The sequence below is a fragment of the Crocodylus porosus genome, unplaced genomic scaffold (assembly GCF_001723895.1).
Source record: "Crocodylus porosus isolate Cpor-Errol unplaced genomic scaffold, CroPor_comp1, whole genome shotgun sequence".
Taxonomy (NCBI): Eukaryota; Metazoa; Chordata; order Crocodylia; family Crocodylidae; genus Crocodylus; species Crocodylus porosus.
The window spans coordinates 58,619,933-58,639,225 of NW_017728906.1; the positions used below are offsets into that span (position 1 = coordinate 58,619,933).

The following is a 19,293-nucleotide window of genomic DNA, read 5'->3' on the forward strand; positions in this document are numbered from 1 at the left end:
AGCATTCACCTTGTTTCTGGAAGGCAGAATGAAGAAAAAAGTAATTTTTCCAGCGTGTGCAAGTAAATCCTCCTGGAAACATATTGTATGTCTAGGAAGTGTGGCATCCCAGAAGAGTTTGCAGGTGAGGCAGCAGGAACTTCCTGGCAGGACAGCAGCAAGCCTAGGAACCTGTAAATGGTTCCTTATGGCTGTAAATATTTCTTTATATAAGTTTGTATAAATAATGAAGTATTGTTTCCACATCACAAGCTTCATTAAGATACTGCAGACTGCAACAGCAACTCATTCACTCTCAGTCAGTGGCTTTTTGGCTACTGCCTCAGAAGCAGTTGCAAGAGGGTTAGCACTGGACTCTGCCACTGCTCTTTGCAGCCCTAAGGAGAAGTGGCAGCAGTCTTGATGGCCAGGAGCTTCCATGTTTGCTTGCTTTATTCCACCCTGCTACTAGTCCAGCAAAGAAAAAACAGCTTCCCCGATTGATATACACCCCAATATTTGAGGGTTGATTTGCAGTGAAAGATGTGCATGGTGTGAGTAAATATGGTAATTCATTTATTTTACTGAATGATAGCAGCACATGTTGCGTTACCCTGGAAAACAATACAATGGAAGTTATCTATTATCAGTATATTATTATAGTACTTCATGAAGTGCTTAACCCTTTTGATAGTGGAATTATAAAATTATAAAATGTTTACTAGAAATAAACCTTTGAAGAAAACATAAATATAAGTCAAAGGACATGACAACTAAGAGGATCCTGCCTCTGTAAGGGCTTCAAAGTCCCTGAAACTTATACATAAGAAAAGATCAAATACAAAGTTAAAAGATCACTGATAAATATTTTTGCTTCACAAAACAAAGAATTTAAACAGTTACAGCCCAGTACTGCACAAAATGAGTTAAGAAATGGAAAATTAAAAATAATCTGTTGTACTTAAAAATCAATTAAATTAACAAAAGGTGTGTCTTGTTAAGTAAAATCCTTGTTTTAGTACTGGTATCAAATAGACTAAACATTAACAGGAAAATATTCTGATTTTTATTTTTTCACGTTATTATCAAGTACACAATTACAATAATGTCACACATCCCTATATGATTCTATGTATTTCGTTTTTTCTTTTCTTTTTTTACAAAGTGTACAGAGGGAAGGACGTACAATATTTAACAGGGTATTTCTACAGAACAATAATTTATATTATGTCCTTGTAAAAATCTGTACCTTTTTAAAACATTAAACTGAAACATCCATTTTATAGCATTTGCTAATCAAATTATTTAAGAATTAAAACTAGCCTGTAACTAATGTCAGTACATTAACAATAACTATAATTTCATTTTCTCTTTATACAGACAAATACATTTACAAAATCCACTTGACCAAACCCTTAATTTTTTTATTTTTATTTTTTTTTAAAAAGGTTTTAATATTGTGCTTTTTAAAAAAAAAGTGTGTATGATTCCAGGCTACATAAAAGAAATAAAATGCGTAAATTTTGTGTTCTTTGTCTTTCAGCTTATTTAAAAAAATATAGATCTAAATGACTAAAACTCTTCAGCAGTTCTGTGGGAATTTATGCAGATTTTATACACTTTTCTTTAAGGTTTCCATTTGCATAGAGCAAGTCGTATAAGGGAATTCTATCTGAACAAAGAATTTTTGCAATATTTGAATGGAAAATAACGCATTCAGTTTTTGCGCACATATGGCCCCCATTCTACAACATGCAGCATTTCGGCCAACTGATATGCCAACAGAGCCCCACTGAATATAGCAGAGTTTAATGGAGGCACAGTAGTCCACCTATGCACTAAAATATCAAGGGCTGTTATTGGCAGCATTTACAGATATAGCACAGGATCAGTCTGCGTCCCTCAGACAGCAGAGACTGTGGGGAACAACAGTAAAGTAGCATTAGATGCATTTAGCTTTTCCTGAAATGATAAGTTCAAGTCAACTACAAGTGTTAACATTTAGAGTAAAACATAACAGACCGACTGAGCAATAGTTGCAGTTCTTAATAATAGTGAAGTTTAGGATGTGAATGTCTTAGAGCAAACCTCAGTTTCATTACGGGGCAAAGTTTTTACAAAAGACTCAGTAAAAACCAAGGGCCAAGTTCTATACCCCTTCCCAGTGAATATATCCCATTAAACAAAATGGTACTACTCACACTGGCAAGTGCCATGTGATGGGATGAGTGGTTGCAAAATCTGTCACAATCCTATATTTGTACTTCAGGCCAAATCCTGCCATCTTTAGTCAACTTTTGACTTCAATGACACTCTGAGCAAGACCACAGGATCGGATATCAAAACTTCACATGCAATCAAGCTATTCAGCTTTGCTTTACTTTTGTTGTCTTAAGACACATGACTTCATGTCTTCCACATTTATATAGCAATTAGCAACTGATGCAGCTCCATAATATAAGTCTTCAGGTGGCAACACTGCATACAATAATTGTAATACTCCCCCAGCTGTTTATAAACAAATGAGAAGAATCCGGTTAATTCTGGATACTAATTGCTTAATAAACAGCAGTTTGCCACAGATGCTAATGGCTCATGGAAAACATCCTATTTAGAAATGGTTCTGCCAGTCATAGATTATTTTTATTATTAAGGATATTGGCCTGGAAACCAGAGCTCTATTCTCTAGAAAGTTGTCAGCTTCTACTCCCTATCCTCCCACTTGAAGTTCTCTCCCATTATAGCAGGCTTTCAAAACTGAGGCATCCACTGTCCTTTAATCTAAAGAAATTCCCAATAAAAATATGATTATTTGACCCAAATATTGGTGTTTGATATAGCAATATTTATATTATATAAATTCTTATTTAATTTGGGGTATACTTAACTGTACATATTAAAAGTTGCAACCTGACCAGTCAGCAAGAACAACTATATTTCATATTTTGTCAACATTTAGTCATCAGTAAGTTGAGGAAATCGAAATTCATTTGAGATACACAACCATTCAACAAAGAAACACACAGTAATAAACATAATATTTATGAACATTCTACCTCCAAGAAATAAAAATAAGCATTGAAAAAAATGCCACCAACCATCATTTGTACTTATTTATAGGGAGGAATGATATGTCCTTTGTAAAAGAAACTGGAATAAAAATGCAGAATATTTTTGTTCAGTAATGTTTGATGGGTAATTTGACGTTTAATTTGCCACAAGTTCTGTATATGCTAGACAATTAGGTGGGCCCTAATGACGTTATCCTTGACATTAAAATTTCCTGTTATTTTATACACATCTGACAATTTATCAAGAGAAAATTTAAAATATTTTTAAAATTCACAACAAAATTGTATTAACATGGACAGTGTGAGTACCAACAAGGTCAGTAAGATAAATATATTTAAATAAACTATTACGGTTGAAAAATTCAGTATGAGACAGGGTTTACTTTATTAAATGCAACTTTATTGTTGCCATCTTTTCCTCATTTATTAAACAAACTGAATAGAATTCAGAACACGCTATTGAACAAAAGGTATAAAAGTCAACTAGAAGCAATAATCCTATTTGTATACAGCAATAAATCAAATGCACAGTATGCTTGTTTTATGTAACTGGTGATTGACTTTAAAATAAACTGACTGCCTAGAAGGCAATATTCCTTTATAACTCCAGCCACGTAGTCTGTGAAAGAGACTTTAAGGCAGCCCAACATCTTTATGATGCCTCATAATGTGCTGGTTCTTCTCTGAAGGTCTTCGGAAACCTTTCTTGCAGTATTCACAGCGGTGAGGATAGTCTTTTGTATGAATGGAAATAACATGTCGTTTGAAGCCCGAAGCATCCGTAGTGCTATACTCACAGTACTCACATTGATAAACTTTCCTGCCACTGTGTGTTTTCATGTGTTTTTTTAGCTCATTTTGTTGCCTAAAGCCCTTTCTGCACCTCTTACACCTGAATGGAAGATCCTTTGTGTGAACTGAGAGAATATGACGACTCAGAATAAATGGATCTGCAATCTTAAAGTCACAATGTCTGCACTGGTGCAATTTTTTACCCTTGTGCGCTGCCACATGTTTTTTCAGTTCTGAGGGCCTATGAAAGCCTTTATCACACATGTCACACTTGTGAGGATAATCCTTTGTGTGGACTGAAATTATGTGTCGTTTCAAATCACTTGAGTTTGAGCTCTTGTGGTCACAATGCAAACACTGATGTGTTTTACTTTCTTGATGCATAAGGGCATGTTGCTGTAGCTCTTTGGTATCTGAAAATGTCTGAAGACAAATATCACATTTGAATGGCATTTCCTTGCTATGTTTAGTCTTTATGTGAGTTTTCAAGTTAGAAGAGTCGGCAGACCTGTACTCGCAATATTGGCACTCATATGGTTTTTCACCAGTGTGAATCCGCATGTGCTTTTTGAGCTCTGACGGATGACGAAAGCCTTTGCCACACTCCACACAAATGTGAGGAAAGTTCTTGCTGTGCACTGCCAAAAGATGACGACTCAGTAAGCCTTGCTCTGCTGTCTCATAATCGCAGAATTTGCACTTATGCATTTTATTGACCCCTTTGTCCCTATGTACCATCTTGTGAGTAAATAAAGCTCCCGCATGAGAGAAGCTCTTCCCACATTCATCGCATTCAATAAGCTTTTCTGTTTTGTTGGTCAGCTTGTGGCTCTCCAAGTGGTTATGTAAACTTAGTTTTTTATTGGTAGTGTAATCACAGTCCGTGCATCTGTATTTCTTCTTTGTAAGAAGGTGCTCTGGGTGATTTTTCATGTGCCTTTTCAAGAATCCTCTGGATTTAAATTTCTTTCCACAAATCATGCAAGGGTAGACAGTCAAGGGGTGACCATCAGGGCCAATGATTATTGCTGAAAACAAAAGAAAACAAACAAAAACCATGAAGTTGATATTCAAGCCTTTCATTAATATTTGTTAACATTAAGTTATATGGTTAAGTATATCAAAGTGGGTTTCTTCCATTTGCTATACTGAGTCGGCTTTAACCACTTTTCCACATTAAATCTATAAAACTGCAAGTCAGAATTTCCCAACAGTAATAGCTGCGGATTCAAAACTTTTGCCTTTAGCAGCAATGTCAAGCATGAAACATCCAGAGGGATGAGTTTCTCTCCAATCACAAATCAATGTCAGATGAACTACATTAATGAAACCTGCAGAAATTCAAACAAAAGTATTTAACTGATCAGTTAAATAAATTATACATCACAATATTCTCTCAAAAGTATTTTTTAATTGGAATCTATCATTCTCTATTAGCAACTACTATAAGCAAAAAACACAAACAGCAAACAACTTGTTTTTCCCAACCTTCCAAAATTCTAGATTTAATACTACTTTAACAAAATGAATGGATCTTATTCATCACACAAACTTTGCTACGCAATATATTTTGTTTTAACATATTAAAAAGTAAATGCGTTACCAAATCAGGTAGCGGCAATGGACAGGATAGAGTTTTTCATAAATACCTGGCAAAGAGATACCAAACATTTCTTTCACTTGCAAATCTGAACTGGTTCCTGGGTACTGCATGCTGTAAAACTCATTCCCTCCCCACTCCCCTCAAATGTTTGAAAAAGATGGGAGAAATACCAGAATATGGAAATGGAAAAGGTAGGATTATTTTAATTTTCAAACTTGTCCAATTTGTTACTCAAGAGTCACATAAAATTGACTAAATCATAGCAGTTCCAAGTGAAGGAAATGTTTGGTGCCTTCATTTTAAATTACGGGCTCCTAAAACAGATGCACACAAAAACAAGCAGCTGGCTCAAGAAGGAACGCTGCACAGTAATGCCAATATTAGCTTGGGAGAAAAGTTGTGCACATATTCAAATCAGTAGAATAAGTTGGGTTTATAAGATTTAAACTTCTGCTACACTATTGCTTTTATTTTGGCTGAGGTAGGTTCCCTTTCATTTGAAACTATGGAATATTCCATAAAGATTTTTAGTTTGAAATTTTAAAAAGAAAATATACATTGGCCACATGACCTGAAAAATCTAGTCAGCAAGACAAAGAACACAGTAATCATCTTTCTGTAGAAAGCTGCATCCCAACCAACAACGTACATTTGTTTGGGAGTGTTTATTTGCCTCCATTTGCACACTTATATGGGTCCTATCGCTAGAGGACATGATCACTTCAGTACTTACCTGTCTGATATTGCCTGGATTCAGGTCTCCTCTTCTTCTTTGGTTTTTGTTTAGCTAGTCTCCCAAGTCCAGCAGACTCATCTATGTGTAAGAGTGCACTTGCCGTGCCATTCCGACTTTCAATGCCATCATTACTATTACCTAGCAAGACAAATTAAAAATGACATACCTTCATCACACTAAAGATTAACCGGACTATCAAAATTATACCAATAGTGAAAAATGCATGAATACTTAAGGAGGCTAGCAAAAGTTTGGGAAGTGGGAAATTCCGGAACACAAAACAAAGAAGCCAGATATTTAAGGGAAGGCATATAAACCAGGAAAAGCTCACAGGTACATTGAAAGTTTGCAGCAGGAGAGGTGGAAAAACAAGCAGGAATGGGGTCACAGTTGTGGGACAAAGGTTAGAGAAGGAGCATTGGGCATGTCTACACATCGCCGTACAGCAACACTGTTACTGTGCCATGCTTTAGTACTTTCTTTTGGAAGTATTAAAGCAAGGCACAGTAACCACCCATATTACGCCATACAGGTGGAACATACTTACATTGCCCCGCTACACCACCATAGTGGCACGCTATAAGCGGGAAACATGCTGCTACAGCAACGTAGCTAGTGATCATGTGTAGACCCATGTGATTGCTATGTCGCCATAGTGCGCCACATGGCAATGGAATGTGTCGCTGCACTGTAGGGCAACATGTGTATGGGCCTACTAAGATGCAAAGAACTTCTTGGCTTAAAAAGACAACACATGAGCTGCAAGTGAAGGATGTTAGACACTCTTAGTTCAAGCAATGTTCCTGAGTAATGAGAAAATTGAACAAAGAGAGAAAATGTGAGCCAGAAGGCAAATTGGAAACCTTCAATAGCAAGTTCTGGGTTGAACACATTTAAATTACTGGGGTATCCTGAGGGTTAGCACAGATATTTAGTGTCCAAAGAAGCACTACTGAAAAACTCCATTTTCAGGAATGGGCAACAGACAGCCCATGTCCAGATGTGCCAGAGAGACCCATAGAGGAAACAAATGCTGGAAGTCTAATGAGGCTCAGGGAAGCTTGCAGAACACACAGCTATGGATTGGCACCCAATGGCAGCCTGAGGAGCACCCAAAACCCTGTTAAATCAAGAAAACATTAAAACTCATTGAACCACAATCTATTTGGGAGATGCAACTATATAGGATTAAAAAAACCCTATATAACAGAGCATAAACTGGCTAATGCAGGTGGAAATACTGGAATTCAAACCCTATGCAGTTTACAGAAGGAAATGGAAATCAAATTTTGCAAGGGTTCCTTTTTCTCTACTCCCACTACTGCAGTTTAAAAAAGATTTTGCTATACATTTTAGGTTGCCAATTCTGTTCACAAACTTTTTTCAGGAAACATGAACAATGATATTATTTATATTGTACAGGCAGTCCTCGACTTACAACATTTCTAAACTGACACCCTGTTTCAACTTTCTGACATTGGTTTTGACTTTACAACGCTTGATTTGATATGACACCATGACAGCAAACAAGTCGCTGCATCACCCATCTCCCTGGAGAACATCTGTCCAAACTTCCTTGGACACTCTCTTTAAGACAGCAGACAAGACTCCAGAAAAACCTGTAGCCAAGAACCCTTCAAAAAGTCCAAACAAGAGCCCTTCAAAAAGTCCAAAGTCACCTCAAAGAAATCCTTCCAAATCAATACGATTGCTATTTACAATATAAATTCATTAATGTAGCCATATTACTCATCTATAATGGATTGAGTACAAAATTGTGGGTTATTTTTGGTGAAAACAGGGTATCAGCCTTGGTTCAGGAACCAATCACCCATTTATAACATTGTTTCCTATGGCAAAAATCGGTTCCAAGTTAGGTGTCGACTTAAGATGCCATTTTCAGGAACTAACTGTGTCATAAGTACGAGGACTGCCTACTTTGTATCTGATATTCTATTAGGGCTGATGTATGAGACCCCATTTCTTTCAAATCACTTGGCTTGACATGAAGTGAATGGAAGTTTCATATGCAAAAGGGTTTGTTTTTTTGTAAGATCAGACCTGTAATTTGGGACTCACCTCCTAATACCCCAGAAACTTTCATAAAAAACAGAACACCCCACTTCCACTATTTGCAATTCTGAAACTTTCCTCTCATACAAATTATTGTAGTGAACAAACAGTAAGCTCAACATTATAAAAAATAAAGATGACAACATTACCTCTTGCCCCCAGGATTATAAATTCTAATTACACAAATAGTCAGAAAACAAGATAAAACACATCAAATAAATCAATGGAAAAATACTAGCATTACTGGCTTCTATTTAACCAAATGTTTTGTTGGCGATTTAACCCTAGTATTTTAAACAGCATTTTAAGGAAGAGCAGTCACCTGATGCACCAGGAAAAGAGGTGTAATGCATAAGAACAAATGAAAGCAATAGTTGCAGGAAGACACAAAGTGAGCAGTTAGATGGGTTGCCTCGACAGAACACAGGTATCAAGAAAGTGTTTACCAATGAAAGGCAAAGAAGTTTAAGCAGAAACAGGTTCATACAGAACCTTAAGATGTACCTGAAGCAAGCAAAAAGGTTGAAGTGTCTTTGTAGCAGATAACAGATACATTTGAAAGTGGTCATCTATTTTTCAACTAACTCCAAAAAAGCATTATTTAAAGTATGTAATACAATGATTCTTCTGGATTATGGATGCAAAACAGAACTAAACATTCAAAAAATACTAGATTTTTATTCCCTGCTTACTAAAATGGAAACCATTCATCCCACTAGGCTTAGGTACAATGTAGAAGAACTATAATAAAATACTGTTTTTAAGCCTTGACTATTACTGTTATCTCATCACCATCATCCCTCCATCAGTCTCTTCTTTTCCATTCACTGACACCAAGGTTTCTCCATCCATTCTCAATATCCACCTATGCCCAATCCAGTAGGACCCATGCTTGCACATACCACAATTCCTCTTGCATCCCTTCCTTCAACTCATTCATCAAAAGGCTCCTTGTGTTTACAATATGAGTACACCTGTCACAATATTTAAAAAAAAACTCCATTTTATGTTCCATCCCTCTTCCCTTAGCACTGTTCACTCACAATTTCCTTCATCTTTACACTCACTAAATGTGCTGTCTACAGATGTTACCTTCTTTCTCTTAACTAAATTCTGGATTCCTTTCAATTTGGATAATCTTTTTGTCTCCTTGGAAACTGGTCAACAGCATCTCCCATGTGCAAAGATAAGGCTTCTACTCTATCCATCTTCCTTGATCTCACAGCAATTTTAACAAACATTTTCCATGTCATCTTGTTTCCCCCTTGGCTCTCATGGCCCCATTTTCTCCTGGTGCTCTTCATTGCTACTTTTTTTGTGGTGACAACAAAACCAAGTATCCTATCATTCCAACTTCTAAGTGAAATAGACTTTTTATTTAATTTCACCATCTTCTTGCCTTCTAAGCTTTAAAAAAAATTATGTTGCTTATACCTCCTAAACATTCTTAAAATCTGGCAGTTTTTTCTGTCCACTTAGCTAAATTTCTCATCCAAACTCTAATCATCTCCTACTCCAGACTACTGCAGCATCTTCCTCTATCTACCAGGAAAATCCACCTCAGTTGATTCAAGTGCATTACAATTCAACAAGAGCATTACGATTCTGATCATATAGCTTAGTTAAACACCTCCACTGGATTTCCATTTTCATCCAAAATTCAAGCTTCTATTACTTATCTCTGAAGGCCCTGCCATTACCCACCCTTCACTATTTGTCTACTCTTATATCTTACCTGGTTGCTTCCCCAGTCCCTTACAGGCACCTAATAATGACCACCATGATTGTTATCAGTAGTCTGTAAAGCACTTAACCTATCAGTCTTCAAGTTCCTTCTCAATAATCACTTCAGCGTTGATGCCCATGTCAAATTCCCAATTAATAAGGGACAAGTAGACAGCCAGTAGAAACTGTGGATCCTTTTAAGATGATAATTGGCTAATTTACACCACTGACTTATCAGTCACTTCCTTCATTTGTTACACCACTTGTTGCAAATTATCTTAAAATTATATTGTAACCTCTTTGGAGAAAAGGCCATTTCCTTTCTCCAGAGGCAGAAGCAGAAGTTAGACACTAACTGGTTCAGAGAGGTATAAATTTTGGTAGGCAATAGCCTATTTTGCCTCTCTGGACCAGTTGTTATACGGTTGGGCAACATCAAGCCCAGGGGTGGCCAAGCTGCAGTTCAAGAGCTTCATAGGGTTCCAGAGCAATTTAAGTACATCTGCTGAAGAAGAGAAGTAGCATTATAAAAGCATTCTGTTTCTATAAGTCTGCTCATTTATTATTGGCTACATATGATCTTCAGTTCTTGCTAATCATTTATTCTGAGAAGTCATTTAACAATATTTTATTATTTGGGCTGAGGCACTGTTTGCAAGTCACTGACTATGGGCCATACACATCTGCAAAACTTTGGGTCTTGCAGCACTCATCTATGTCAAGATTTTGGTTTGCAGCTAGAAGGGCTAGGAAGTTTGGCCACACCTGGTCTAGCACATGGGCTCCTGATATTAGTAGAGAGATGATCGACTCCCATAAGTCAGTTCTGGTGTCAGCCAGTGTCCAAATAACAAGAAATGGGAGGAACAATTCTGAAATACCAGCCATCTGCAAAGGCTCACTTAGTAAGGCAGTACAAAAATGTCTCCGTTTAAAAAAAAATATTTCATGCATAAAACTAAGTATTTATAACTCATCTTCACTGCCTTAAATGAAACAGCAACATTGCTTTTCATCTAGAGAGTAACTGACCCCTACATATTCCTGTTTGTCCCTTTTGACAAAAATAAATATTCAGATCTCTATCCCCAAGTCAGCTTTATTGCTTCCCAAAACTCTGAAGGGTAGAGGTACTCGAGATGCAATTTTTCAGCTGGAAGTTTGTGTGCTTCTTGTAGTACTTCCTTTTACATCATGCAAATATGAAGGAAATGCCTGTTAAAATGGAAAAAGAAAGAAGCCTGCTTTACAATTTTCCTCCTCCTCTTCTTCCCTTCTCTATTCAGCTTTAGGATTTATAACGCCAAGAAGATATTCCAAATATCATATTCTTTCTATACTAGCCATAGTACCTTAAGACATGCCTGATTATCACCTACCATAAGCTGCTGCCCAAGCTATTGGCATGAAAGTTTTGATTTCAGTGTCATCAATCTGCTGTTCATGGGCCACTGCTGCATCCTCCTCCCCTACAATCACTTCCATATAAACCTCATCTGTAATTTCTGCAACATCTAAAAGAAAGAGAAATTAACAGTAAACAGTATTAATAAAATTTTCACATAATTAAAACTAAAAATCCCTGTCCCCAAATGAAGGCCACCTACTTACTTAGATCTTCATCGTCATTCTGAGAATCATTTACAGTCATGTAAACCATTTTTTCCCTTGGAATACGAACACTGTTATTTTGATCGAGTAGTCCCACTCCATCATTCTCAGGCTCACTCTCTACAATGTCAACTGTGCCCCCTAATTAAGAGCAAAAAACAGTACATTTCTACTAAATTACATGTTAAGCTGAAGAACTACACAAACGAAAAAATAAATAGTGCATATTCTTTAACATTTAGAACCCATAGCTTTTTAAAGGTCATTTGAAAGAAACTAACCACAATTTCTTAGGCCCCTAGCAGACATTATACTTAAGATGTGACTGGTCTGTTAATTATATCTTAAGTACTAACCCGGCTATACATTCAAGGAATTAATGCTGCTACAAAAAACAAAACCAGCCATAAAAATAATACACACAAAAGGTACAATATTTTTGTGGCTGGTTTCCTTCACGCCTTAAACCTAACATGTGGCAGGGTTAGGAAAACACCAACATCTCTAACTAGCCTTGGTGCCGTCTCCGCCAATGATCAGTTAACTGTCAGCAGGACTGGGACCCTATCAGGGCTTGAACCACCATTGCAATTAGCTGATTTTCAGCTAAACTGGTACTGCACTGAGGCTGGAAACCCAGTGCACTCCAAATCCATCTGATGATCATCTGATTGTCAGCTGGATTGGGAATGCACTGGAGCCTCTTTGACCCCTGGTGTGGACCCAATCTGGCTGACAAACAGATGAATGTCAGAGCTGGCAAGGTTCGTGCCAGAGTTCCAGCCAGCTGGGTGCATGACAATCAACTGATTGTCAGCCAACTCTAGGGACCATGTAAGGGCCAGTTCAAGCCCTAGAGCCAGTTGACAATCACCTGATTTTCAGGTACCCAGATTTCAAATTGCTGTGCAGGGGAGCCCAGAATCCTGATCCCAGGCTCCCTCTGTACTGTCTAGTAGGGTATGATTGGGATCTGATTCCAAATCCCAAAACAGTGTGTTCTGCTATGCACATGTGGCATGGCAGGAGGCGTGATTTTGGGGATTGGGGATAGACCCCACTGCACCTTTAAATTAACATCTCCCAGCAGCCTTACTACACAGGATTAAATAAATCATGTTAGGATATTCTAAAGTGAACATATTGCTTTACCTATATCATCTTCTCCAGGATCAGCTTTGAATATATAGACTTTGATGACTTCTGGACAAATGCCATCCACTTTACAAGGATCACTTTCTGACTCTGCCTCCATGGTAATTTCAGCAGAACCTTCATGTTCTATTTTACCAGCATCGTCCACTGGAAAGACAAATTATGATATGATAACACAATCATACAGACATAGCTGGAAATGAGAATGGATCGATGTCATTACTTGAATGGAAATATGGTTAAAAATCAAAAATTAACTGGTTTGCCATTGTAATAAAAGGAAATGCCCGTAAGTAAAACTGTTTAACTCTTAGAAAAATAATAGACATGGGATAAATAAAATTCAAGACATTTAATCTCATAGCAATGATAAAAGCAGAAAAGTATAATCCTATTTTAAAAGGCCAAGTATTCGTGCATTGGTTAATTAATGAACAGAAGCATTCTTGGATTACTCACTGAAACAAAGTGAGTATAAGCAAGCCCACCCTGAGTTCCATGTTTTCACATGTAGACTGTTATTGCTATATGAGCTAACTAGTTTAAAGTTACAGTGGGTACCTTTACATTACCTTACAGTCATGTCTACAACTGCACCATAGACATACTCTAACTGGCCTTTTTTTCTTAATACTTGTATATGGCACTAGCATACAGAGGGGAAGATAAACACATTATCAGGAAACAGCAAACAGCAGCAAGAAGTTGGGGGCGGCGGAAGGCCTGGGGAAGGGTAGGGGAGGGGAAGGGTAGCACAATAATCTACATAGTATAAAAATTGTATGTTCCTTATTTTAAGTGCTTTCCCTTCACACCCAACAACCCATAACTATCTTCCCCAGAAGTCCCCTTTACTCCTCTTACCAGTTCCACAGGACCGTATATTGAAGGAGTTACCCCTTCTGTGCAGAACTGGATCTGGTTGCCATTGAGCTTCTCCATACTGTTTCTCCAGTTGGCTAGGAAGGGGATTAACTATAAGAATACAAAAAGTTCTGCCTTTTTCTCTACTTATGCAGAAGTCGACTGACCTATATATTAAGCAACCCCAAACTTTTGTCTTCTCATAAAAAAAAGGACCAAGCCCAGTTTCAAACTGATATACTACAACACAGTAAATTCCTTCCTTGTCAATAATTTCCACCCCCATCAGAATGGAATCTAAACTGGGTGCAGTATAACAATTCCATATTATTTTTAATTGCATTCTGGGACAATCCTCTGAAGTAAGATTGAACCTGCTTCTCTGCTGCTCCCCAAAGACCTCCTCCAAGCAGCAATAGAATGAAAATGAAGCCATTAAAGCTTAGTATTTCATAACTTTAGAAGCACCCCCACTCTTTTCCAACATAACCCAGAATATGTTTCTAGCACTTAAACTACTGGACTTAAAATCTGAAACATTATAAATAGTAAATTGACATCAGGAGGTTTACACAACTCCCTTTAAGCCACACAGTTAGGACTAATGGTAACAAACAATACCAGTTTTAAAGAAATAAATACTGTAAAGATATAATCCCAATAAAACTTTTTAAAGGTCTAAAAGTTTTCTACTGCTTTTCTGTAAGATGTGTGGTATACATAAGGTATTTGATAACGTAGTATGAAGGTTGTCTCAATGTTCACAGTGAAAGATGCAGAACAGCTTTACTGCTAACATATAATACAGACATTCTGAACATGTTACTTACCTCATTTGTAAAGCACTGAGGCCTACTATTGAAAATAATGCATAAGCGCTAGATATTTACTACTATCCTCCATTCCCATAAATACAAAACCTTCATACCACACACTATCATGTGTTCTCTCTCTCCAATAATCCATATACTTGTACATATTTTCAAATGCATATAATTTATCAAGCAGGAATATAAGTAAGCTGATAGGCTTCACTGTAAGTACAGATAATGTTATACAACTTTTTAGGAAATTAAAAAAAATGGTCTTCAGTCTCCTATTCCCAAAATTAAAGATGAAAGCAGGAATGAATAATAATAGTGTTTCACAAGTCCTGTGGAGCCCTATAGTACTACCTGATGTACCTTTAAAAACAAAACCCTAGAATGAGAGATAATGTCCTAAGTGAAACCGCTGTACTTGAAACTCAAAACCCTTTAAACTGGATAAAAAAGGCAGGACCTTACAATGATGAGTTAGTTTCAATCACATTACATAGCCTTATGGTAAGCATTTTCCATTAGTTGGATACACTTTTATAAATTCCTTCAAACATTCATGAGGCACTAAATATTACTCAAAAACTGACACAAAAAGAAAATCTTGCTTTTACTTCTCATATGCTGTGTTGTTCCTGGTGTGAGGTGCAAGAGTTCCTTTCCATCTACTGGCTTGCTGTCCACATATAGGCAGTCTGTAACCATTGAAATCAAGAGCCAGAAAACTAACCCTGAAGTTCTAATGCTTAGAGTAGGGGTCAGTAACATTTTTTCAGTGGCATACCAGATGACCCAGCTTGGGCCAGCACTAAGATCTGGCTGCCATTGCTGCTTCTCCCAGCCCCTGGGCTGCAGCATGGGCAAAGCTAATGGCCACCCTATGGTACAGGTGAGGCTCCTCACCACCAGAACTGGGCCAATCCAATGACTCCTTACACCACAGGTCACTGACCTCTGGTTCTAAAATGCTAGATGTTAGGTTTTCTTTAAAAGAAACAGGCATCCTCTAATTATAGGGTATTTTTAAAAATGTTTATATAACAGGAGATTGTAGTTATAAAGTTCAATCCTTCTCTTAAAAATGACAGATAACCTTTTCTTTATGACAGAAGAAGAATGGAAAGAAATCTTTGTTAAAGATGCAATTTTAAGAAACTAATGCAACTTTCAATGTAAAATTTACAATTAGGTCATTTCCCAATTCTTCTGTACAATACATAAAAATTACATGCATGACAATGTAAATAATCTTTAACAATCCTATTAAAACATTACAAAATATGAAAACTGTAGGACTACAAGGCCAAAACTTTCAACATGAGAAAAAATCCTCTACCTCAACTGCTGGTAGAGCTTGCAGCATTTACCGCGTTACAAGTGCTTGAAGGATAAAAGGACAAAGGAGGTAATGGCAAAAAGAATGAAATTGGGCCTGAAAAAGAAATTATCTACGAGGAAACCTGTCTATTATTAAGAAAACCTCAGTACAAAAAACTGTTATCTAAGGTAATATTCCACTTATTATCTATATGAAGATGTAACTAAATTAGACGGGTTGGTCCGGTAAAAAAAATCACAAACAAACCCTTGGCTCCCGTCCATTTCCTGAACAACACAGCTATAACAACATTCCAGACCAAAATAAGACCAAACATAGAGGCATAACTAATGAGGTTTTCGCTTTTGGCCAGCATTACCCAAACCTGGTGGGGCACTCTCATGTCTCTCTATTGTGCCTACTAATGCCACTTCCCTTGCTGCTCAGTCACTCCTTACCTCCACTGCTGGCAACAGACAGGAGGGAATTTGGTGGTAAGAGTAAGAGCAGCTGCATTAGGGAGGCACAGGAAGGTCCCTACACCTCACTGCTGCTGCAGCAATAGCACAGATTGCCCAGGGAGCCTCCACTTTGGAACCCCCTCTAAGTTGGTACCAGGGGCTGCTGCCCTGCTTGCCCACCCCTACTTACCCTATCAGCAAAACAGATAAGAAAGAAAGGATTAAAGAGTGATAAGGAAAAGTAAAATATAGTTAACAGTGAATACTAAGTCTACTATGAAAAATGTACATGTGTGAACACACCTTCAACTCTCCTATGAAATATGAACTTTCATTGCTACCCAGGAGAACTTTTACAATCTTTTTCTCCTATGCCTGAAGAAGGGTGTTTGTGCCCCAAAGTCTGCAATTAAAGAACTTTTTTTGCAAAAATCTAGTTGGTCTAATAAAAGATACCACCTCTACCACGAGTCCTGATTCCATGTGTGAACAAGTCACAACAAACAAAAAGAAAATGTGATCCCTGGAACGATCAAATATTATAACCCTCTAATTATATTTCTCCAATTTTCTAGAAATGTCTCCAATGTTTAAATTCGCATTCTTGGAACAGAAATATATTCTGCATGTGATATCTACATTATCAGGTACAATATTCATAAAGTATTTAAATAGAATGTAGCATACACAATCTTTCACCATCAAGTCAAAATGTGTACACTAGCTAAAGTTGCTAACCAACACATCTGTTTAAACTATGTTTCCGCTTTCTTGGCCTATGAAACAGAAGCTTCAAGAGCTGGAATTGTTCAACACTGTATACTTAAGTTCAACTATCCATGGTCAGATTTCATAACATTGCTGCCTTTTTACTGGGTTGAAAACCTACAAATAAAGCAGCATCTTTCAGGTCATCTTGATTTTTAGTGTAGCTTTTGAGAGCTCTCTTTACACATATCCCTTACAACAATTTATTTTTTGTGGGATGAAAGAAGTCAAACTAAAAAATGTTAATTCCCTGAATATGTAAAAGATAGAATTAACCTTGTGCATAAATGCTGATATCATCATTTTGAAATGTTCATTACTCTTCATTAATATCACACCAAGCCAGCTCTTATGAAGATTTCAGAAATTGTGTCATATCAATTTAACTAAGCTTAGAATCTGACTCAAGCTTTATGGATCAATTAGGAACAACATAGGTTTTTTCACCCTTTATGCTGTCTGAGGGACTGACTATTAAAGATAATAAATAAAATGCATAGGATACATTGTTTGCTTCTCTGCTGATCAACTGGCTTAATTCAACTTTTCCTTTAAACTGGATTTTTTCCAAAAAGCTACTTTTATCATTATTAATAATAATAAGTAGGCCATATTCCTCAAGCTGACTTTGCTCAGCCAATCTAAGCATATACTGTACACATTTTTATATGTTACAATGAGATTACACTTCTTGTCCACTGAAATAACAATTTTGGTTCCTGGTGTACTCTGGGATTTCTTTTGCCCTCTTTGCTTCTCCACACAGGACATTGCAATGTGGATGGCCAACACAATTCCACGCAACCCAAATATTTATGCAATGCTCAACATGACAAAGCAAGCTTCTTATACTTCCAAAAAAATAACACTATTTAGGTTTTTATATCATACACATCACTATCATATATGAGCACCTGTAAGCCCTTATCTACTCTGCTTAGAGCTCCATAAAAGGTATCTATAAAAAGGAGTTCCCAGCCTCAAAAAAGGTCAAGAAAGACTAGTATCAAATATCAGTCTAGGTAACATACTAAAGGGTAGTCTGAAAGAATTACTGTAAGGTCTCCCAACATGCCCTACCTTGGGACTAGCATGTAACCTCATAAACATCCTTCGCCAGGATGAAGTTATGCACAGTGCCCATTATAATGATCAGATAATAAATCTGGTAGCAAATACTACACTACTTTTAAATTTCCTGTATTTTCAAGAATCACAAGAGAAGACAGTTCTATACTCCCAAGTAACTGATTATGACCTGGTTCTTGAATAATGAAGTTATCTGAATTATAGTTTTATTGTTTGAGTCCCCTTCTCTTGCTTTGATGTTACTCAAGAAATAGGGAAGGAGGAAAAAAGGGGGGCAGGGAGGTCCTTCTAAACCCAAGAAAAGATATGAGGACTGTTATCGTCCTTCTAAATAAACTTGGTTCAAAAAGTGTCTTGTATTGAAATATGTTCAGCTTGATATACTAAATCAGAACTTTCTTGATTCAGGGCAAAATCAGGATGGAAACATAATGTGCCTGCTCCATTTGTCAACACAATATAGCTTCCTAGATCTGCAGCATATGGGATCAATGCAAATATTCCAGGCTTAATCTTTATGGCTTCAGCATTGGAAATTGGAATGTTATTTTCATCTCATCATTTTTATTGTGAAAAATAAACTAAGCGTGCCCAACAAAAAATTTTTCTCTGGGGACTACTTTTCTGGCCCCTGGTTGATAACATAGTGTTATGCCTCTAGTTCTGCTACCCTAAAAAATGTAGAAACCATAATTTTATTTGTGTGACTCACTTAAAATATTAGCTTCCTTGACAGGCTCTACTATCCACAACGGTAGGAATCTACTACAGACCTCCCACTCAGTCTTGAGCTTGACCAGGAGTTCGTCCAGGAACTGGCTCAGGCCGCATGCTCCAGGACCATGGTTGTCACGGGTGACTTCAATTACCCAGACATCTCGTGGGAGGATCATTCAGCAAAATATGAGTGGTCGCAAAGCTTTCTCTCGTGCGTGGATGACCTCTACTTGACTCAAGAAGCCTATGGGCCAACGAGAGGTAAAGTACTGCTTGACCTGGTACTGGCTACAGGGGAAGACCTAATCGGTGATCTAGTGATCGATGGGGAAGCTGGGTGACAGCGACCACGAGCTGATCAACTTTACCATCTGCCGTAAAGCTGGCAAGTCAGTCAGCAACACAGAAGTCCTCGACTTCAGGAAGGCCGACTTTGACAAGCTCAGGAGGCTTGTCGGTCAGGCCCTAAGGGACCACGACCCTAGGGAGAGCAGTTCAAGAAGAGTGGTTGCT

General features: G+C 37.4%; 1 protein-coding gene across 2 annotated transcripts in view; it reads right to left on the reverse strand.

Moving 5' to 3' along the window:
* Positions 1–1,022: 1,022 nt before the first annotated feature.
* The window catches only part of ZFX (zinc finger protein, X-linked), a 23,667-nt gene continuing 5,396 nt past the window's right edge, over positions 1,023–19,293 (reverse strand). Inside the window, exons 3-8 of one of the 2 annotated variants that reach the window (XM_019529161.1) lie at positions 13,610–13,720; positions 12,743–12,892; positions 11,591–11,731; positions 11,359–11,493; positions 6,179–6,319; positions 1,023–4,870 (exon numbers count right to left, since the gene is read on the reverse strand). In XM_019529161.1, coding sequence (XP_019384706.1) covers positions 3,684–4,870; positions 6,179–6,319; positions 11,359–11,493; positions 11,591–11,731; positions 12,743–12,892; positions 13,610–13,720 — 1,865 coding nt within the window. In that variant the 3' untranslated portion in view covers positions 1,023–3,683. The remainder of the gene's footprint in view (positions 4,871–6,178; positions 6,320–11,358; positions 11,494–11,590; positions 11,732–12,742; positions 12,893–13,609; positions 13,721–19,293) is intronic. The other variant, XM_019529162.1, reaches the window with a different exon arrangement.